Below are 24,332 nucleotides of genomic sequence, written 5' to 3'. Positions count from 1 at the left end.
ATTTCTAGAGAGAACTATGCATCATATTTTCATAAGAAAGTAGACGATCGTTTGTTTATTAGTTTCGCCGAAGATTTTAGTATCTCCTTGAAAAAACCTAACAATAAAATGTTTTGTACCGTTGTTAAGGTGGTTGCTATGGAGCAATGTAAATGAATAGGCCAAATAAAACGTGGTATTGTCACAATTTGGCCCCCAAAAATTGTGACAATACCACGTTTTATTCGGCCTATTCATTTACATTGCTTCGCAACCAGATCACGTGACTATCAAGTTTCCCTCAGCTAAAAAAGGAAAATGGCCGACTGTTGACACTTTTTTCTGTGAAAAACAACATTTTAAGAAAGCATCTGTATGCATTTCGATGGCATTTCTAGAGAGAACTATGCATCATATTTTCATAATATTCGTTCAGAGAATGTAGATAACCTTTCGTTTATTAGTTTCGCCAAAGATTTTAGTATCTCCTTGAAAAAACGTAACAATAAAACATTTTGTACCGTTGTTGAGGTGGTTGCTATGGAGCAATATAAATGAATAGGCCAAATAAAACGTGGTATTGTCATCAACTATTGCCAACTTGTGACAATACCACGTTTTCCCTTGTGGACCAACATAGCTATCACACGTTTTGCTGTGAGACTGGGTTGGAATGACACAAGAAGTGGACTGAAAGTCAGTGGCAGCAGGTCTGATGGAGGGATGAATCCACCCCAGAGCCCGGAGCTCAACATTACTGAAGCAGTGTGGGGTCATGTTGGCAGAGAACGGAACAAAAGGCAGCCCACATCCAAAGAAGAGCTTTGGGATGTCCTTCAAGAAGCCTGGAGAACTATTCCTGAAGACTCCTTAAAGAAAGGACAGAAAGCTGTCTGAGAGGGTTCAGGCTGGGTCAGGACCTTCTGCACAGTTCTGTCACCGAGAGGTTTATCAAAGGTTCAGTTTTCATCGTGATCGTGAGATAACTCATCTAAAAGTCGATCAGTTACCATCGCAACTGTTGGACTGGATAAAACAATGTTTTTATTTTCAGAATCTATCCTGTTTAACTGCTGCCCCTGCAGTGGGAAACCCTGTATGTCCCTGGCTGTCCAACAGTCCTGTTCTTATCAGTTTCATTGATTTAGTTTCAGCTCAATGTTGGCAGACTCACCTGTTAACAAATAAAGAAATAAGGGTTAGGGTAGAGTAGGGTAAGGTTAGGTTAGGGTAGGGTAGGTTAGGTTAGGGTTTGGGTAGGGTAAGGTTAGGTTAGGGTAGGTTAGGTTAGGTTAGGGTTAGTGTGAGAACGTACAGGTGGAGCTGAACGGCTTTATGACTCCTGCACAGGCTCAGAAACATGAACGTCCAACAGACTGGGAGCTGCTGGAAGGATCACTTTTCCTGGGATTCCAGTGTTTGTGCTAAGCTAAGCTAACAGGAATCCATGCGTTACAGTTCTGACCACAAGGGGGGGCTGCCGGTCCTGTCAATCATCTGCAGCACCCGAATTCCTGGAGATACAAGGTTTCCCAACACTAACACAGCCAGCACTGTGCATCTAAACTACACAAGGGAGCTGATTGGCTAGTTACAAAGGGGCGTGGCAAAAAAAAAAAAAAGTCCAAGCGAGCTGAGAGGAGGAAGCTGATTGGTTGGTTGTGATGTGGTTCACTGCTGAATGAGTGAACCCTTCTGTCCCGGTCGTCTCCTCCAACTTCTCAAACTAAATCCTGAATGGTTGGTGTCAGACGCCTGGCCTGCTGTCAGTCAACCTGTTGTCAAGGCGATGGCGGTCCCATCAAAGACCCGCCCACTCTGGAAGTGGAAGTTAGCTGGAGGAACAAAAGAGAAAAAATAATTTAGGGGTGACAGCAAAGAGATGGAGGCTGTGTTCGAAACCGCATACTTCCATACTACATACTATATACTATATACTACCTACTACATATTACATACTGCATACTGCATACTACATACTGCATACTTCCATACTGCATACTACATACTACATACTGCATACCGCATACTTCCATACTGCATACTACATACTGCATACTTCCATACTACATACTATATACTACCTACTACATATTACATACCGCATACTACATACTTGCATACTACTTACTGCATACTACTTACTGCATACTACATACTGCATACTACTTACTGCATACTACTTACTGCATACTACATACTGCATACTTGCATACTACTTACTGCATACTACATACTACATACTACATACTACATACTTGCATACTACTTACTGCATACTACATACTACATACTACATACTTGCAGTAGAAGTCGGAGAAGTATGTGGTTTGGAACACAGCCGGAGAGTAACAAACGAATTGAAGTAACACGTATCAGCTGTAGAGTCGGTGCTACAGCGCCCCCTGCTGGGTGGAGGTCTGTACCAAACTACTTATTTTCGATAGTTTTAAAAACCAAACTATAAACATAGAACTTTAAACATGATGTGTCTCAGTACAGCACCGAACTGTGAAATACAGGACGGGATGGGCTCAAAGAGGCTTCAGTGCGGTCGGTTTCCTCAGCTTTAAATTGGACCAATTTAGACTTTGATGAATTGGATCTGAATGTATTGTAATTGGTTTGATCTGGTCTGTATCTTTGAAGAGACAATGCTTGTTGTGATTTGGAGCTTTATAAATAAAATTAAAACTAAAACTAAATTCCAAAGTTAATTACGCGGTTCACTTGTACAAAGTTGTTTATCGTGATTTAATCTTGTTTCCTCCTGTTTTTGGTTCTCTTCCTGCTGCAGATACCAGGGGAGTCGACCTTTGACCCATTCTTACTTGTTGAGCGTGGAGGCGGAGCCTGAGCGGTGGAAGTGGACGATCTGCCACTTGCCGTCGCGGCGGTGCCACACTCTGGTCTCCTCCGATTGGGCGGTGCGTGGCGTGCCGTTGGCGTCGATGTACTGCGTCACTCTGATGTAAGCGATGCAGGCGGCCTCGTCGCCCACCAGGTGGATGTGAGGGTTCAGGATGGTGGTGTGGACGGGTTTGCTGTTCTTCGACCACACTGTTGGAGACAGACAGACGGTTACCTGGACAGGTGACGGCGTCCACAGAAAACCGAACCAGGCAGACAGGAAGTGCAGCTCAGCTCACAGTTTTCAAAATAGAAGCGATGGAAGTCCAAGCCTTCGACCAGATTCCCCAGCGCCTCGGGCTCGAATGCCGTCACAGACGGGTCGCACATTTTACTGAGAGGACACAAGAGTTTTACTGAGAGGACACAAGAGTTTTACTGAGAGGACACAAGAGTTTTACTGAGAGGACACAAGAGTTTTACTGAGAGGACACAAGAGTTTTACTGACAGCTGAATTTACTGAGAGGACACAAGACTTTTACTGAGAGGACACAAGAGCTTTACTGACAGCTGAATTTACTGAGAGGACACGAGAGTTTTACTGAGAGGACACAAGAGTTTTACTGACAGCTGAATTTACTGAGAGGACACAAGAGCTTTACTGACAGCTGAATTTACTGAGAGGACACAAGAGCCTCCCCCATGAGCTGTCACCTTACCGTGGTGGGGGGGTTTGCGTGCCCCAATGACTCTGGGAGCTATGTTGTCTGGGGCTTTAAGCCCCTGTTAGGGTCACCCATGGCAAACAGATCCTAGATGAGGGACCAGACAAAGAACAGCTTATAAAAACCCCTATGATGAGAAAGAAAATTGGACACCGTGTTCCTTCGCCCGGACGCGGGTCACCGGGGCCTCCCCCTGGAGCCAGGCCCAGGGGTGGGGCCCGCCGGCGAGCGCCTGGTGGCCGGGTCTGTGCCCGTGGGGCTCGGTCGGGCACAGCCCGAAGAAAGGACACGGATCCCCCTTCCGACGGGCTCACCATCCGTGGGAGGGGCCATGGGGGTCGGGTGCAATGTGAGCTGGGCGGCAGCCGAAGGCGGAGACCTTGGCGGTCTGATCCTCGGCTACTGAAGCTGGCTCTTGGGACGTGGAACGTCACCTCTCTGCTGGGGAAGGAGCCTGAGCTGGTGCGCGAGGCTGAGCGGTTCCGGCTGGATATAGTCGGACTCACCTCGACGCATGGCTTGGGCTCCGGAACCAGCCTCCTCCAGAGGGGTTGGACTCTCTTCCACTCTGGAGTTGCCCGCGGTGAGAGGCGTAAAGCAGGTGTGGGCATACTTATTGCCCCCCGGCTGTGCGCCTGTACATTGGGGTTTACCCCGGTAGACGAGAGGGTAGCCTCCCTCCGCCTTAGGGTGGGGGGACGGGTCCTGACTGTTGTTTGTGCTTAGCACCGAACGGCAGTTCAGAGTACCCACCCTTTTTGGAGTCCCTGGAGGAGGCACTGGAGAGTGCTCCTCCGGGAGACTCCCTCGTCCTGCTGGGGGACTTCAATGCTCACGTGGGCAATGACAGTGAGACCTGGAGGGGCGTGATTGGGAGGAACGCCCCCCCCCCCCCCCGATCTGAATCAGAGTGGTGTTTTGTTGTTGGACTTCTGTGCTCGTCACGGATTGTCCATAACGAACACCATGTTCAGGCATAAGGGTGTCCATATGTGCACTTGGCACCAGGACACCCTAGGCCGCAGCTCGATGATCGACTTTGTGGTCGTATCGTCGGACTTGCGGCCGTATGTCCTGGACACTCGGGTGAAGAGAGGGGCGGAGCTTCAACTGATCACCACCTGGTGGTGAGTTGGCTCCGCTGGTGGGGGAGGAAGCCGGTCAGACCTGGCAGGCCCAAACGTATTGTGAGGGTCTGTTGGGAACGGCTGGCAGAATCCCCTGTAAGGAGGAGTTTCAACTCCCACCTCCGGCAGAGCTTCAGCCATGTCCCGGGGGAGGTGGGGGACATTGAGCCCGAATGGGCCATGTTCCGTGCCTCCATTGTTGAGGCGGCCGACCGGAGCTGTGGCCGTAAGGTGGTCGGTGCCTGTCGTGGCGGCAATCCCCGAACCCGCTGGTGGACCCCAGTGGTGAGGGAAGCCGTCAAGCTGAAGAAGGAGTCCTATCGGGCCTTTTTGGCCAGTGGGACTCTGGAAGCAGCTGATGGTACCGACAGGCCAAGCGGAACGCGGCCTCGGCGGTTGCTGAGGAGATTCTGGTCCACCATCCGGCGGCTCAGGGGGGGGAAGCGGTGCACCGTCAACACCGTGTATGGTGAGGGCGGGGCTCTGCTGACCTCATCTAGGGACGTCGTGAGTCGGTGGGGGGAATACTTCGAGGGCCTCCTCAATCCTACCGACACGCCTTCCGATGAGGAAGCAGAGTTGGGGAGCTCGGACGTGGGGCCTCCCATTTCTGGGGCTGAGGTTGCGGAGGTGGTCAAAAAGCTCCTCGGTGGCCCCGGGGGTGGATGAGGTCCGTCCTGAGTTCCTCAAGGCTCTGGATGTTGTGGGGCTGTCTTGGTTGACACGCCTCTGCAGCATCGCGTGGACATCGGGGGCAGTGCCTCTGGACTGGCAGATCGGGGTGGTGGTCCCCCTCTTTAAAAAGGGGGACCGGAGGGTGTGTTCCAACTATAGGGGGATCACACTCCTCAGCCTCCCTGGTAAGGTCTATTCGGGGGTACTGGAGAGGAGGATCCGCCGGATAGTCGAATCTCGGATTCAGGAGGTGCAGTGTGGTTTTCGTCCTGGCCGTGGAACAGTGGACCAGCTCTATACCCTCCGCAGGATCCTGGAGGGAGCATGGGAGTTCGCCCAACCGGTCTACATGTGTTTTGTGGACTTGGAGAAGGCGTTCGACCGTGTCCCTCGGGGACTCTTGTGGGGGGTGCTCCGGGAGTATGGAGTGCCGGACCCCTTGATACGGGCTGTCCGGTCTCTGTATGACCGGTGTCAGAGTTTGGTCCGTATTGCCGGCAGTAAGTCGGACATGTTTCCTGTGAGGGTTGGACTCCGTCAGGGCTGCCCTTTGTCACCGATTCTGTTCATAATTTTTATGGACAGAATTTCTAGGCGCAGCCAGGGCGTTGAGGGGGTCCGGTTTGGCGACCTCAGAATCGGGTCTCTGCTTTTTGCGGACGATGCGGTTCTGTTGGCGTCGTCAGGCCGTGACCTTCAGCTCTCACTGGAGCGGTTCGCAGCCGAGTGTGAAGCGGCTGGGATGAGAATCAGCACCTCCAAATCCGAGACCATGGTCCTCGGCCGGAAAAGGGTGGAATGCCCTCTCCGGGTCGGGAACGAGATCCTTCCCCAAGTGGAGGAGTTCAAGTATCTCGGGGTCTTGTTCACGAGTGAGGGACGAATGGAGCAGGAGATTGACAGACGGATTGGTGCGGCGTCTGCAGTGATGCGGCTCTGCACCGGCCCGTCGTGGTGAAGAAGGAGCTGAGCCAGAAGGCGAAGTTCTCGATTTACCGGTCAGTCTATGTTCCTACCCTCACCTATGGTCACGAGCTGTGGGTAGGGACCGAAAGAACGAGATCGCGAATACAAGCGGCCGAAATGAGTTTCCTCCGCAGGGTGTCTGGGCTCTCCCTTAGAGATAGGGTGAGAAGCTCGGTCATCCGGGAGGGGCTCGGAGTAGAACCGCTGCTCCTCCGCATCCAGAGGAGTCAGATGAGGCGGCTCGGGCATCTGGTTAGGATGCCTCCTGGGGCATCTGGTTAGGATGCCTCCTGGGGCATCTGGTTAGGATGCCTCCTGGGGCATCTGGTTAGGATGCCTCCTGGACGCCTCCCCGGTGAGGTGTTCCGGGCCCGTCCCACTGGGAGGAGGCCCCGGGGAAGACCCAGGACACGTTGGAGAGACTATGTCTCTCGGCTGGCCTGGGAACGCCTCGGGGTCCCCCCCAGAAGAGCTGGAGGAAGTGGCCGGGGACAGGGACGTCTGGGTCTCTCTGCTCAAGCTGCTGCCCCCGCGACCCGATCCCCGGACCAGCGGAAGATAATGGATGGATGGACACAAGAGCTTTACTGAACGGAACCGTTCAGCTGGAAAGCTTTACACCTCAGACGCCTTGATATATGCTCCCAGGAACAGGAAGAAGGAGTTTTACACTTCAGACGCCCTGATATATGCTCCCAGGAACAGGAAGAAGGAGTTTTACACCTCAGACGCCCTGATATATGCTCCCAGGAACAGGAAGAAGGAGTTTTACACCTCAGACGCCCTGATATATGCTCCCAGGAACAGGAAGAAGGAGTTTTACACTTCAGACGCCCTGATATATGCTCCCAGGAACAGGAAGAAGGAGTTTTACACCTCAGACGCCCTGATATATGCTCCCAGGAACAGGAAGAAGGAGTTTTACACCTCAGACGCCCTGATATATGCTCCCAGGAACAGGAAGAAGGAGTTTTACACCTCAGACGCTCTGATATATACTCCCAGGAACAGGAAGAAGGAGTTTTACACTTCAGACGCCCTGATATATGCTCCCAGGAACAGGAAGAAGGAGTTTTACACCTCAGACGCCCTGATATATGCTCCCAGGAACAGGAAGAAGGAGTTTTACACCTCAGACGCCCTGATATATGCTCCCAGGAACAGGAAGAAGGAGTTTTACACTTCAGACGCCCTGATATATGCTCCCAGGAACAGGAAGAAGGAGTTTTACACCTCAGACGCCCTGATATATGCTCCCAGGAACAGGAAGAAGGAGTTTTACACCTCAGACGCCCTGATATATGCTCCCAGGAACAGGAAGAAGGAGTTTTACACTTCAGACGCCCTGATATTTGCTCCCAGGAACAGGAAGAAGGAGTTTTACACCTCAGACGCCCTGACATATGCTCCCAGGAACAGGAAGAAGGAGTTTTACACCTCAGACGCCCTGATATATGCTCCCAGGAACAGGAAGAAGGAGTTTTACGCCTCAGACGCCCTGATATATGCTCCCAGGAACAGGAAGAAGGAGTTTTACACCTCAGACGCCCTGACATATGCTCCCAGGAACAGGAAGAAGGAGTTTTACACTTCAGACGCCCTGATATATGCTCCCAGGAACAGGAAGAAGGAGTTTTACACCTCAGACGCCCTGATATATGCTCCCAGGAACAGGAAGAAGGAGTTTTACACCTCAGACGCCCTGATATATGCTCCCAGGAACAGGAAGAAGGAATTTTACACTTCAGACGCCCTGATATATGCTCCCAGGAACAGGAAGAAGGAGTTTTACACCTCAGACGCCCTGATATATGCTCCCAGGAACAGGAAGAAGGAGTTTTACACCTCAGACGCCCTGATATATGCTCCCAGGAACAGGAAGAAGGAGTTTTACACCTCAGACGCCCTGATATATGCTCCCAGGAACAGGAAGAAGGAGTTTTACACCTCAGACGCCTTGATATATGCTCCCAGGAACAGGAAGAAGGAGTTTTACACCTCAGACGCCCTGATATATGCTCCCAGGAACAGGAAGAAGGAGTTTTACACCTCAGACGCCCTGATATATGCTCCCAGGAACAGGAAGAAGGAGTTTTACGCCTCAGACGCCCTGACATATGCTCCCAGGAACAGGAAGAAGGAGTTTTACACTTCAGACGCCCTGATATATGCTCCCAGGAACAGGAAGAAGGAGTTTTACACCTCAGACGCCCTGATATATGCTCCCAGGAACAGGAAGAAGGAGTTTTACACCTCAGACGCCCTGATATATGCTCCCAGGAACAGGAAGAAGGAGTTTTACACTTCAGACGCCCTGATATTTGCTCCCAGGAACAGGAAGAAGGAGTTTTACACCTCAGACGCCCTGACATATGCTCCCAGGAACAGGAAGAAGGAGTTTTACACCTCAGACGCCCTGATATATGCTCCCAGGAACAGGAAGAAGGAGTTTTACGCCTCAGACGCCCTGATATATGCTCCCAGGAACAGGAAGAAGGAGTTTTACACCTCAGACGCCCTGACATATGCTCCCAGGAACAGGAAGAAGGAGTTTTACACTTCAGACGCCCTGATATATGCTCCCAGGAACAGGAAGAAGGAGTTTTACACCTCAGACGCCCTGATATATGCTCCCAGGAACAGGAAGAAGGAGTTTTACACCTCAGACGCCCTGATATATGCTCCCAGGAACAGGAAGAAGGAATTTTACACTTCAGACGCCCTGATATATGCTCCCAGGAACAGGAAGAAGGAGTTTTACACCTCAGACGCCCTGATATATGCTCCCAGGAACAGGAAGAAGGAGTTTTACACCTCAGACGCCCTGATATATGCTCCCAGGAACAGGAAGAAGGAGTTTTACACCTCAGACGCCCTGATATATGCTCCCAGGAACAGGAAGAAGGAGTTTTACACCTCAGACGCCTTGATATATGCTCCCAGGAACAGGAAGAAGGAGTTTTACACCTCAGACGCCCTGATATATGCTCCCAGGAACAGGAAGAAGGAGTTTTACACCTCAGACGCCCTGATATATGCTCCCAGGAACAGGAAGAAGGAGTTTTACGCCTCAGACGCCCTGACATATGCTCCCAGGAACAGGAAGAAGGAGTTTTACACTTCAGACGCCCTGATATATGCTCCCAGGAACAGGAAGAAGGAGTTTTACGCCTCAGACGCCCTGATATATGCTCCCAGGAACAGGAAGAAGGAGTTTTACACTTCAGACGCCCTGATATATGCTCCCAGGAACAGGAAGAAGGAGTTTTACGCCTCAGACGCCCTGATATATGCTCCCAGGAACAGGAAGAAGGAGTTTTACACCTCAGACGCCCTGATATATGCTCCCAGGAACAGGAAGAAGGAGTTTTACACCTCAGACGCCCTCATATACGCTCCCAGGAACAGGAAGAAGGAGTTTAACACCTCAGACGCCCTGATATATGCTCCCAGGAACAGGAAGAAGGAGTTTTACACCTCAGACGCCCTGATATATGCTCCCAGGAACAGGAAGAAGGAATTTTACACAATATGGAGGCTTTAATTTGGGATTTTTTTACTCAGAGGAGAATTTTCTAAAGGGTCAGACTGGTTTTTGGTGTGAGGACAGGAAATTAACACAACATTTAACACAGTTATGAGCTTAAAAGTTGCAGTAAGATCAGAATAAATATGATCCGTGTTACATACGTGTAACTCTCAAAGTCTCCATTGCTGATGGCCTCGATGAGCTGCTCAGTGACTTTAATGATGTCCTGTTTCCTGACTGACGTGCACACGCACACGTGCACACACACACACACACACACACACACACACACAGGTGAACACAGGAAACCATCAGCTGCTCGTCAGTAGCCCCTTTCACACTGACGAATAACCCGCGTTTAATCCGCGAATTTAGCATGTCCGCTGTCGCGTTCACACTGCCGACCCGGGCTGCCAGGTCAACTCGACTCGCCTTTCGACCCGCTACCTTAGCCGGTCCAAATTGCACCTTCGACCCGCGTCGAGCAATGTGAACGCTTGGCGTGTTGGTGACCCGTGTCGCCTGAAGCCGAGTTCAGGGGGCGTGGCCTAGTGGCAGAGCGTCACACGAAACACATAAAATGCTGGGCGTGTACAATGACGTAGGCACAAGCCATGCGTCGGAGGTAGGGTTAAATACACCTTGAGGACTCGTTTTTGCAATTGTATATGCAGTTCATGGAGATGTTATTTTACGGGGTGTGGATGGTCACAACGTGGGATGCCGCCGAAGAACATATGCGGAGAATACAAGAGCACTATAGTCCCCGAAATGTGGCGGTAAATAACGTCCTCTGCTCGGAGGCTGAGGAGCTCGCGGACCTCCTTGTCTCCCCAGTTGGCCATCTTCAAAAATGTCTCGAACTTGATGTAGGCTAAAACAGAGTGAAACTTGTCCTCACCTGTCGCTGTTGTTCTGAATCAGCTGTCCATTCTGTCTTTTAAACTCCTCACGCCACGCCCACGTCCGACCCGCGTCGATTGCGTTCACACCAAACTCGACAAAAAGACTAGGGTCCGACGCGGGTCGAAAGGCGAGTCGAGTTGACGCGGCAGCCCGGGTCGGCAGTGTGAACGCAACAGCAGACACGCTAAATTCGCGGATTAAACGCGGGTTATTCGGCAGTGTGAAAGGGGCTACACAGATCTTCTTATCTCACCTCTGGTGTCTTCATCCTCGATGGTGGTGTTGGTGCTCTCAGACGACTCCTGCAACAACACAGCGGCCAATCAGAGAGCTGCCTGACTCAGTCTGTCACTTCTGATTGGTTACCTGTGTGGTTATCTTTTAACCATGATTATAATTCATATTCAGTCTGATAACATCTGGTTTCTGACCGTGTTTCATGGACAGACACAAACACTTCCTGTTTACATGTTTACTTCTGCGGCTGAAGAGTAAACAACAGCGTTACCTTGACCCCGTCAGCCTTCTTGTTGCTTCCACTCTTTCCTCCTGAACGAGGGATGAGAATGAAGAGAGACAAAAGCAGCAGGGTGAGAAAGAAGGGAGCAAACGCAGAGAAGAGGAGCGGCGGCATTGTACCGACAGCCGCTGCCCGCGTTCCTTTGGCCAACTCAGAGGGAACAGAACCAGGAAGAGCTTCAGGTGGGTCAGTAAAACTGAGCTGCTGCTCTGCTCGGGTCAGACGGACGGATGACATGTGGGGCGCTCTGAGGCCAAATTTAGGATCAGCTGGAGATAGCAGCCGAGCAGAAAGTCTGCGCACATTCCTGAGCGTCAACAGCCAACAGATGCCTGAGGACACAGGCCGGCTGTCCGTCTGTCCACAGCCAACAGATGCCTGAGCACACATGTGCCGGCCGTCCGTCCACAGCCAGACACAAAGCTGTCCGGCCGCTCTGTGAGTGGACATCAGACACTGATAGACACAGTTCTTCATCAGGCATTAAACTGTGGGATCATTTACTTTATCATAAAGGCAATCATGAGTCCACTCATTGGAATATCTGTGAGCTTTTATTGTTATTTATTAATCACATTTTAAATTATTCTGGTAACTTCCTGTTTGGATCTGAAAGCTACTTCCTGTTTGGATCTGACAGCTACTTCCTGTTTGGATCTGACAGCTACTTCCTGTAAGGATCTGACAGCTACTTCCTGTTGGATACTTCCTGTTTGGATCTGACAGCTACTTCCTGTAAGGATCTGACAGCTACTTCCTGTAAGGATCTGACACCTACTTCCTGTTGGATACTTCCTGTTTGGATCTGACAGCTACTTCCTGTTTGCATCCGACAGCTACTTCCTGTTTGGATCTGACAGCTACTTCCTGTTAGGATCTGACAGCTACTTCCTGTAAGGATCTGGCAGCTACCTCCTGTAAGGATCTGACAGCTACTTCCTGTTGGATACTTCCTGTTTGGATCTGACAGCTACTTCCTGTTGGATACTTCCTGTTTGGATCTGACAGCTACTTCCTGTTTGATACTTCCTGTAAGGATCTGACAGATACTTCCTGTTGGATACTTCCTGTTTGGATCTGACAGCTACTTCCTGTTTGGATCCGACAGCTACTTCCTGTAAGGATCTGACAGCTACTTCCTGTAAGGATCTGTTAGCTACTTCCTGTAAGGATCTGTTAGCTACTTCCTGTAATGATCTGTTAGCTACTTCTGGTAACTTCCTGTTTGGATCTGAAAGCTACTTCCTGTTTGGATCTGACAGCTACTTCCTGTTTGGATCTGACAGCTACTTCCTGTAAGGATCTGACACCTACTTCCTGTTGGATACTTCCTGTTTGGATCTGACAGCTACTTCCTGTTGGATACTTCCTGTTTGGATCTGACAGCTACTTCCTGTTTGCATCCGACAGCTACTTCCTGTTTGGATCTGACAGCTACTTCCTGTTAGGATCTGACAGCTACTTCCTGTAAGGATCTGGCAGCTACCTCCTGTAAGGATCTGACAGCTACTTCCTGTTGGATACTTCCTGTTTGGATCTGACAGCTACTTCCTGTTGGATACTTCCTGTTTGGATCTGACAGCTACTTCCTGTTTGATACTTCCTGTAAGGATCTGACAGATACTTCCTGTTGGATACTTCCTGTTTGGATCTGACAGCTACTTCCTGTTTGGATCCGACAGCTACTTCCTGTAAAGATCTGTTAGCTACTTCCTGTAAGGATCTGTTAGCTACTTCCTGTAATGATCTGTTAGCTACTTCCTGTAAGGAACTGACAGCTACTTCCTGTAAGGATCTGTTAGCTACTTCCTGTAAGGATCTGTTAGCTACTTCCTGTAAGGATCTGTTAGCTACTTCCTGTAAGGATCCGACAGCTACTTCTTGTAAGGATCTGACAGCCACCTCCTGTAAGGACCTGACAGCTACCTCCTGTAAGGATCTGACAGCTACTTCCTGTAAGGATCTGACAGCTACTTCCTGTAAGGATCTGACAGCTACTTCCTGTAAGGATCTGACAGCTACTTCCTGTAAGGATCTGTTAGCTACTTCCTGTAAGGATCTGCTAGCTACTTCCTGTAAGGATCTGACAGCCACCTCCTGTAAGGATCTGACAGCTACTTCCTGTAAGGATCTTACAGCTACTTCCTGTTTGGATCTGACAGCTACTTCCTGTAAGGATCTGACAGCTACTTCCTGTTTGGATCTGACAGCTACTTCCTGTTTGGATCTGACAGCTACTTCCTGTTGGATACTTCCTGTTTGGATCTGACAGCTACTTCCTGTTTGGATCTGACAGCTACTTCCTGTAAGGATCTGACAGCTACTTCCTGTTTGGATCTGACAGCTACTTCCTGTAAGGATCTGACAGCTACTTCCTGTTGGATACTTCCTGTTTGGATCTGACAGCTACTTCCTGTAAGGACCTGACAGCTACTTCCTGTAAGGATCTGACAGCTACTTCCTGTTTGGATCTGACAGCTACTTCCTGTAAGGATCTGACAGCTACCTCCTGTATAGATCTGACAGCTACTTCCTGTAAGGATCTTACAGCTACTTCCTGTTTGGATCTGACAGCTACTTCCTGTAAGGATCTGACAGCTACTTCCTGTTTGGATCTGACAGCTACTTCCTGTTTGGATCTGACAGCTACTTCCTGTTGGATACTTCCTGTTTGGATCTGACAGCTACTTCCTGTTTGGATATGACAGCTACTTCCTGTAAGGATCTGACAGCTACTTCCTGTTTGGATCTGACAGCTACTTCCTGTAAGGATCTGACAGCTACTTCCTGTTGGATACTTCCTGTTTGGATCTGACAGCTACTTCCTGTAAGGACCTGACAGCTACTTCCTGTAAGGATCTGACAGCTACTTCCTGTTTGGATCTGACAGCTACTTCCTGTAAGGATCTGACAGCTACCTCCTGTATAGATCTGACAGCTACTTCCTGTTTGGATCTGACAGCTACTTCCTGTAAGGATCTGACAGCTACCTCCTGTATAGATCTGACAGCTACTTCCTGTAAGGATCTGACAGCAACTTCCTGTAAGGATCTGACAGCTACTTCCTGTAAGGATCTGACAGCTACTTCCTGTAAGGATCTTACAGCTACTTCCTGTAAGGACCTGACAGCTACTTCCTGTAAGGATCTGACAGCAACTTCCTGTAAGGATCTGACAGCTACTTCCTGTAAGGACCTGACAGCTACTTCCTGTAAGGATCTGACAGCAACTTCCTGTAAGGATCTGACAGCAACTTCCTGTAAGGATCTGACAGCTACTTCCTGTAAGGACCTGACAGCTACTTCCTGTAAGGATCTGACAGCAACTTCCTGTAAGGATCTGACAGCAACTTCCTGTAAGGATCTGACAGCTACTTCCTGTAAGGACCTGACAGCTACTTCCTGTAAGGATCTTACAGCTACTTCCTGTAAGGATCTGACAGCTACTTCCTGTAAGGACCTGAAAGCTACTTCCTGTAAGGATCTGACAGCTACTTCCTGTAAGGATCTGACAGCTACTTCCTGTAAGGATCTGACACCTACTTCCTGTAAGGACCTGACAGCTACTTCCTGTAAGGATCTGACAGCTACCTCCTGTAAGGATCTGACAGCTACCTCCTGTAAGGATCTGACAGCTACTTCCTGTAAGGACCTGACAGCTACTTCCTGTAAGGATCTGACAGCAACTTCCTGTATGGATCTGACAGCTACCTCCTGTAAGGATCTGACAGCTACCTCCTGTAAGGATCTGACAGCTACTTCCTGTATGGATCTGACAGCTACTTCCTGTATGGATCTGACAGCTACTTCCTGTAAGGACCTGACAGCTACTTCCTGTAAGGATCCGACAGCTACTTCCTGTAAGGATCTGACAGCAACTTCCTGTAAGGATCTGACAGCTACTTCCTGTAAGGACCTGACAGCTACTTCCTGTATAGATCTGACAGCTACTTCCTGTAAGGATCTGACAGCAACTTCCTGTAAGGATCTGACAGCTACTTCCTGTAAGGATCTGACAGCTACTTCCTGTAAGGACCTGACAGCTACTTCCTGTAAGGATCTGACAGCAACTTCCTGTAAGGATCTGACAGCTACTTCCTGTAAGGATCTGACACCTACTTCCTGTAAGGACCTGACAGCTACTTCCTGTAAGGATCTGACACCTACTTCCTGTAAGGACCTGAAAGCTACTTCCTGTAAGGATCTGACAGCTACTTCCTGTAAGGATCTGACAGCTACTTCCTGTAAGGATCTGACACCTACTTCCTGTAAGGACCTGACAGCTACTTCCTGTAAGGATCTGACAGCTACTTCCTGTAAGGACCTGACAGCTACTTCCTGTAAGGATCTGACAGCTACTTCCTGTAAGGACCTGACAGCTACTTCCTGTAAGGATCTGACAGCTACTTCCTGTAAGGATCTGACACCTACTTCCTGTAAGGACCTGACAGCTACTTCCTGTAAGGATCTGACAGCAACTTCCTGTAAGGATCTGACAGCTACTTCCTGTAAGGATCTGACACCTACTTCCTGTAAGGATCTGACAGCTACTTCCTGTAAGGACCTGACAGCTACTTCCTGTAAGGATCTGACAGCTACTTCCTGTAAGGACCTGACACCTACTTCCTGTAAGGACCTGACAGCTACTTCCTGTAAGGACCTGACAGCTACTTCCTGTAAGGACCTGACAGCTACTTCCTGTAAGGATCTGACAGCTACTTCCTGTAAGGATCCGACAGCTACTTCCTGTAAGGACCTGACAGCTACTTCCTGTAAGGACCTGACAGCTACTTCCTGTAAGGATCTGACAGCTACTTCCTGTAAGGATCTGACAGCTACTTCCTGTAAGGACCTGACAGCTACTTCCTGTAAGGATCTGACAGCTACTTCCTGTAAGGATCTGACAGCTAAAGGAGAGTCTTTATCTTTATCCAATAAAACATGTCTGATTCCAACAGATTCCCATTAAAAACATCTCTAACGACTCAGAGGCTCAGTTCTGTTTCCCATGAGTCATTGCGGGGTCATTCGTTAGCTTCCCGCCCGCTGGCCAGCATGTTGCTGGCTCTTCTGAAAATGATGCTTCCTGTTACATCCTTTTACTGCCTACAGATTTCACCACAAAGAGTAAAAAACTAAATATAAAATATATATTCTATTCCCTGGCCTGTTTAGCGACGTCAGCATGGCGGGCACACAGACCCTGACCCCGTGCACGTGTCTTTGGTCGCTGGTGTGAGTGTGGGTGGTTCCCCGGCTATCTATAGAGCTCACAGTGTGTCAGAGCCCAGAACAGCTGCAGCACACACACATGCACAGCGATAACCTGCTAATTGTGTGTAAGCTGGCAGCTCATTGGTAGACTTCTTTGTTTAAGCGTCTGCTACTGAAGCCCGAGCCTGCGGGTCAAAGGTCACCTGACTCCCTAACAGCCAGCGCTCAGGCATGATGTCCTCCATGAACGGGCCGAAGCCTTTCTTCTTCTTTCCTCGACCACAGCTGGAACCGATCAGCTGGAGGCCGACTTCTTTCCTGGAACTGTGGCTGCGTTCGAAACCGCCTACTACAAACTACATACTGAATACTACATACTTCCATACTACATAGTTCCATACTACATACTGAATACTACATAGTTCCATACTACATACTGAATACTACATAGTTCCATACTACATACTGAATACTACATAGTTCCATACTACATACTGTATACTACATAGTTCCATACTACATACTTCCATACTACATACTGAATACTACATAGTTCCATACTACATACTGTATACTACATAGTTCCATACTACATACTTCCATACTACATACTGAATACTACATAGTTCCATACTACATACTTCCATACTACATACTGAATACTACATAGTTCCATACTGCATACTGAATACTACATAGTTCCATACTACATAGTTCCATACTGCATACTACATAGTTCCATACTACATACTTCCATACTACATACTGAATACTACATAGTTCCATACTGCATACTGAATACTACATAGTTCCATACTACATACTGTATACTACATAGTTCCATACTGCATACTGAATACTACATAGTTCCATACTACATAGTTCCATACTGCATACTACATAGTTCCATACTACATACTTCCATACTACATACTGAATACTACATAGTTCCATACTGCATACTGAATACTACATAGTTCCATACTACATAGTTCCATACTGCATACTGCATACTACATACTGAATACTACATAGTTCCATACTGCATACTGAATACTACATAGTTCCATACTACATACTTCCATACTACATACTGAATACTACATAGTTCCATACTGCATACTGAATACTACATAGTTCCATACTACATACTTCCATACTACATACTGAATACTACATAGTTCCATACTACATACTGAATACTACATAGTTCCATACTACATACTGAATACTACATAGTTCCATACTACATACTTCCATACTACATACTGAATACTACATAGTTCCATACTACATACTGTATACTACATAGTTCCATACTACATAGTTCCATACTGCATACTGCATACTACATAGTTCCATACTACATACTGTATACTACATACTTCCATACTACATACTGAATACTACATAGTTCCATACTACATACTTCCATACTACATACTGAATACTACATAGTTCCATACTACATAGTTCCATACTACATACTGAATACTACATAGTTCCATACTACATACTTCCATACTACATACTGTATACTACATAGTTCCATACTACATAGTTCCATACTACATACTGAATACTACATAGTTCCATACTACATACTTCCATACTACATACTGAATACTACATAGTTCCATACTACATACTGTATACTACATAGTTCCATACTACATAGTTCCATACTGCATACTGCATACTACATAGTTCCATACTACATAGTTCCATACTACATACTGAAAACTACATAGTTCCATACTACATAGTTCCATACTGCATACTACATAGTTCCATACTACATAGTTCCATACTGCATACTACATAGTTCCATACTACATACTGTATACTACATAGTTCCATACTACATAGTTCCATACTGCATACTACATAGTTCCATACTACATACTGAATACTACATAGTTCCATACTACATAGTTCCATACTGCATACTACATAGTTCCATACTGCATACTGCATACTACATAGTTCCATACTACATACTGTATACTACATAGTTCCATACTACATAGTTCCATACTGCATACTACATAGTTCCATACTACATAGTTCCATACTGCATACTACATAGTTCCATACTACATACTGTATACTACATAGTTCCATACTACATAGTTCCATACTACATAGTTCCATACTGCATACTACATAGTTCCATACTACATACTGTATACTACATAGTTCCATACTACATACTGTATACTACATAGTTCCATACTACATAGTTCCATACTACATACTGAATACTACATAGTTCCATACTACATACTGAATACTACATAGTTCCATACTACATACTTCCATACTACATACTGAATACTACATAGTTCCATACTACATACTGTATACTACATAGTTCCATACTACATAGTTCCATACTGCATACTGCATACTACATAGTTCCATACTACATACTGTATACTACATAGTTCCATACTACATAGTTCCATACTGCATACTGCATACTACATAGTTCCATACTACATACTGTATACTACATAGTTCCATACTACATAGTTCCATACTACATAGTTCCATACTGCATACTGCATACTACATAGTTCCATACTACATACTGAATACTACATACTTCCATACTACATACTTCCATACTACATACTGAATACTACATAGTTCCATACTACATACTTCCATACTACATACTGAATACTACATACTTCCATACTACATACTGTATACTACATAGTTCCATACTACATAGTTCCATACTGCATACTGCATACTACATAGTTCCATACTACATACTGTATACTACATAGTTCCATACTACATAGTTCCATACTGCATACTGCATACTACATAGTTCCATACTACATACTGTATACTACATAGTTCCATACTACATAGTTCCATACTGCATACTGCATACTACATAGTTCCATACTACATACTGAATACTACATACTTCCATACTACATACTTCCATACTACATACTGAATACTACATAGTTCCATACTACATACTTCCATACTACATACTGAATACTACATAGTTCCATACTACATACTGTATACTACATAGTTCCATACTACATAGTTCCATACTGCATACTGCATACTACATAGTTCCATACTACATACTGTATACTACATAGTTCCATACTACATAGTTCCATACTGCATACTGCATACTACATAGTTCCATACTACATACTTCCATACTACATACTGAATACTACATAGTTCCATACTACATACTGAATACTACATAGTTCCATACTACATACTGAATACTACATAGTTCCATACTACATACTTCCATACTACATACTGAATACTACATAGTTCCATACTACATAGTTCCATACTACATACTGAATACTACATAGTTCCATACTGCATACTGCATACTACATAGTTCCATACTACATACTGAATACTACATAGTTCCATACTACATACTGAATACTACATAGTTCCATACTACATACTGAATACTACATAGTTCCATACTACATACTTCCATACTACATACTGAATACTACATAGTTCCATACTACATAGTTCCATACTACATACTGAATACTACATAGTTCCATACTGCATACTGCATACTACATAGTTCCATACTGCATACTGCATACTACATAGTTCCATACTACATACTGCATACTACATAGTATCTTAATCTTAATTTTGATCAACATTTGTCCTCTTTGAACCCATCCAGGTTCCACCTGCTGACCCACTCATGCAGACAGACACACTGGAGCTTCACAGCGCCCGGGGAGCACGGGGTACGCTGCCTTGCTCGGGGGTACGCTGCCTTTTTTGGACTTCAGATTTCAGACGGCTTCTGCCCAGTTTTCTCTGAATGCTGAGCACCGCTGACAGCCAATGAGAACCATCTGACCTCTGACCTCTGGCAGGGCAGAGAAAGCTTAGGAACTTACCGGAGAAATTTCTGGTGGCCAACATGGTGGTCAAAATGGCTCCCTGAGGGAAGAGGAGAGGAATGATGGGAGGATGGAGAAAGGGAAGAGGTAGAAAAAGGAGAAAAGTTGTTGAATAATAGTAGCAGATATATGTTTAAATGATTCTGGTCCACAAACAGGAAACTAAAAACATTGATGACTCATCCTGCACTCAGGGGCGTGTCCTCACTCTGCATCCAATCAAACACTTTCAGGAAGTTTGAATGCGATGTTGTGGGTGAGGCCTAATCTGACCATCTGACTAACCAATCACAACAGAGGGGTGTGGCCTCACAGTGACAACGATCTCTGTGGTTGGCTGATAACCCTTATTTAGTCTGTAAAGAAGCTAACTTATAAAAATGATATGATAAATCATATCAAATCAGTCATCAAATCATCCTTTTATCAACTTAAGAACATATCCAGAATTAAGGGTTTCATGTCCCAAACAGATCAGGAGAAGCTGATTCATGCTACATGCTAATGCTAACGGTCTTCTGACTGGACTCCCCCAAAAGAGTCTCAAACAGCTGCAGCTCATTCAGAACGCTGCAGCCCGAGTTTTAACCAGAACTAAGAGATCACATCACATCACCCCAGTTCTCAGGTCTTCACATCGGCTCCCGCTCAGATACAGAATAGATTTTAAAGTTCTGCTACTCGTCTACAAATCACAGAATGGTTTAGGTCCAGAATACATGAATGACATGCTAGCAGAGTATAAACCCAGCAGAGCTCTGAGATCTGCTGACTCAGGTCAGAGTTCAAACTGGAGCCGGTGAAGCAGCTTTTAGCTGTTATGCTGCACACAACTGGAACAAACTACCAGCAGCTTTTAGCTGTTATGCTGCACACAACTGGAACAAACTACCAGCAGCTTTTAGCTGTTATGCTGCTCACAGCTGGAACAAACTACCAGCAGCTTTTAGCTGTTATGCTGCACACAACTGGAACAAACTACCAGCAGCTTTTAGCCGTTATGCTGCACACAACTGGAACAAACTACCAGCAGCTTTTAGCCGTTATGCTGCACACAACTGGAACAAACTACCAGCAGCTTTTAGCCGTTATGCTGCACACAGCTGGAACAAACTACCAGCAGCTTTTAGCCGTTATGCTGCACACAGCTGGAACAAACTACCAGCAGCTTTTAGCTGTTATGCTGCACACAGCTGGAACAAACTACCAGCAGCTTTTAGCCGTTATGCTGCACACAACTGGAACAAACTACCAGCAGCTTTTAGCCGTTATGCTGCACACAACTGGAACAAACTACCAGCAGCTTTTAGCCGTTATGCTGCACACAACTGGAACAAACTACCAGCAGAACTGAAATCAGCCACAACTGTAAGCACTTTTAAATCCAGGTTAAAAACATTTCTCTTTCTGTGTGCTTATGGTTGAGTTTATATCTTTCTTTTTCCCCTCTTCTTTGATTGCTTTAATTTTTATTCTATTTTTTTTTCTCTTTAAATTGCTGCTTTATGCTGTTCTTTTAAATGCCTTGTCTTTATGTACAGCACATTGAGTTGCCTGTGGTATGAAATGGGCTGTATAAATAAAGATGCCTTGCCTAACTGAGCTGGCAGAGTGAAGATTGATCTGAACAATCTGATTTATCTGATCAACAGAAATTGATCCTGGAACTTTACCTTCAGCTTCCTCCTGGCGTTAAACTTCTTCAGACACTCGACCGTCTCCTGTCGGTGCATACAGGACGCCACTGTGGAGCGGTGCTGTGAGGAAGAACAACATCATCATAATCATCATCATCTTCATCACCATCATCACAGAGGACAACAACAACAACAACAACAACAACAGGACGAGGAGTCTCACAGAGATCCAGGGGTGTTTGAGCGCCTCAGCCGCTGTGATCCGTTTGGCCGGATTGATGGTCAGCATCTTATTGATCAGATCTTTGGCTTCAGGAGTCACCGTGTCCCACTCAGGGGAAGGAAACTAGGAGGTAAGGAGAGGAAAGGAGGAGAGGAGGTCAACAGAAGGGGCCGGGGGTAAATGCCCCGCCCACTGACCAATGGCTGAACTCACAACAGCATCATATGCAGAGGTGGGTGGTAACGAGTTACATTTACTTGAGTAAGTTTTTGAAAACATTATACTTCTAGGAGTAGTTTTAAATCTCTATACTTTTTACTTTTCCTTGAGTAGATGTGTGCAGCAGAAGCTGTCCTCTTACTCCGCTACATTAGGCTACAATGAGCTGGTTACTTTTCTTCTTACCTCTTTGGTATTCTACGCCTCATTATTTTTATCCCCCGCGTACGCCTCATTTTAATGTTTTATTCTGACAGAGAGAGAGACTTCCGCCAAAGGCTCTACCACCTGACTGTGTTCCACCAATCAGACGCAGCCGTGCAGTCTGGTCACGTGACCGTACTCGATCTCAGCGGCGGGACGGGTTAGCTTTAGCATTAGCAGTCGTAGCAAACAAACAGAGAAACAGATGAAAAATGTCAGAACCAACGGTGGGAAATGAAGACGCAGACGAGGCCTCATACTGAAAGCATGTTTACCTTACAAAGAGTGAGAAACAGCAGCTACATTATGTGTCTTCTGTGGCAACCAAAACAAACGCACATTTCAGCAGAAACTCAACATCTAACTTGAGGAAACATGTAGCGCTAAGTTTCCTAAACTCGTTTTTCCCCCCATGGATAGGTGAATGTTTGTTTTTTAGGTTACATATGGGTTACATATGTTTTAAACATTTCCTAAGTCTCTTTTATTTTTTATTGAAGTACTTGAATTTACCTGGATTATTTTAATTTAAGCTATTTTGTAATTAATTCATTCATTTTAATTTATTTGATCAATTGGATGAACTCTAATTTGCCTAAAGATGATTATTTAGTATGTTTGTCTGTCTGATTGAATGCTTGTGTTAACAAATAAATCAGACGTTACTCAACAGTTACTCAGTGCTTGAGTCGTTTTTTCACCGAGCACTTTTTTACTCTTACTCAAGTAATTATTTGGATGAATACTTTTTACTTTTACTTGAGAACAGTTTTTGGCTGCTCTACCCACCTCTGGTCATGTGACTTACATCGTAGGCTCCAGCTTTGATCTGCTGGTAGAGACGGTGTTGATCTTCATCCCAGAACGGAGGATAACCGACCAGCAGGATGTAGAGGATCACACCTGAGGCACAAACAGAGGAGTAAACAAACAGCTGGAGGAGAAGGACGGAGGAAACAGGAAGGGCAGCAGAGTGGAGTCTGACCGCAGGCCCAGAGGTCGACCGCCTTCCCGTACGGGTCCTTCCTCAACACCTCCGGAGACAGGTAGCCAGGAGTCCCCGCAAAGCCTGTAAAACACAGCGTAACACGCTTTAAATCAGCTGCAGCAAACAAACAGACAAACAGACAGACAAACAAACAGACAAACAAACAAACAAACAAACAGACAAACAAACAAACAAACAGACAGACAGACAGACAGACAGACAGACAGACAGACAGACAGACAGACAGACAGACAAACAGACAAACAAACAGACAAACAAACAAACAAACAGACAGACAGACAGACAGACAGACAGACAGACAGACAAACAAACAAATTACTCGTTGCTTTGTTGAGAAAAAAGAAAGAGCAAAATAATAACTGAAAAAAGTAAAGAAATGAAGCTAAAGATGAATACATTTAGTAAAGAAAGATGGAATTATAATAAAATCCACAAAAATAAAGAAAAATCAAATTAAAAATATGTATTTCGTCACTCGTGTTCGTGTGCAACCAGGCGGCCGAAAGTCGTCCTCGTTGTTATCAATGAGCTGAAATATCGATGAAAACTATAAAAACTGCGTCTGAGGCCATGTTGGTGCCGATAGCAGCTCAGCTTGTTAACTTAGTGATCAT

General features: G+C 46.3%; 1 protein-coding gene across 1 annotated transcript in view; it reads right to left on the bottom strand.

The window, feature by feature from the left end:
* Positions 1-632: 632 nt before the first annotated feature.
* camk2a (calcium/calmodulin-dependent protein kinase II alpha) overlaps positions 633-24,332 on the bottom strand; it is a 52,337-nt gene continuing 28,637 nt past the window's right edge. The window contains exons 8-18 of the mRNA XM_075487239.1: positions 23,695-23,778; positions 23,518-23,612; positions 22,287-22,409; positions 22,100-22,183; positions 20,424-20,466; positions 11,267-11,307; positions 11,012-11,060; positions 10,014-10,089; positions 3,129-3,223; positions 2,811-3,039; positions 633-1,814 (exon numbers count right to left, since the gene is read on the bottom strand). Coding sequence (XP_075343354.1) covers positions 1,811-1,814; positions 2,811-3,039; positions 3,129-3,223; positions 10,014-10,089; positions 11,012-11,060; positions 11,267-11,307; positions 20,424-20,466; positions 22,100-22,183; positions 22,287-22,409; positions 23,518-23,612; positions 23,695-23,778 — 923 coding nt within the window. The 3' untranslated portion in view covers positions 633-1,810. The remainder of the gene's footprint in view (positions 1,815-2,810; positions 3,040-3,128; positions 3,224-10,013; positions 10,090-11,011; positions 11,061-11,266; positions 11,308-20,423; positions 20,467-22,099; positions 22,184-22,286; positions 22,410-23,517; positions 23,613-23,694; positions 23,779-24,332) is intronic.

The sequence above is a fragment of the Odontesthes bonariensis genome, chromosome 16 (genome assembly GCF_027942865.1).
Source record: "Odontesthes bonariensis isolate fOdoBon6 chromosome 16, fOdoBon6.hap1, whole genome shotgun sequence".
Classification (NCBI taxonomy): Eukaryota; Metazoa; Chordata; class Actinopteri; order Atheriniformes; family Atherinopsidae; genus Odontesthes; species Odontesthes bonariensis.
The sequence above is the reverse complement of the archived record's forward strand: the minus strand, read 5'-3'. Positions and strand labels throughout refer to the sequence as shown.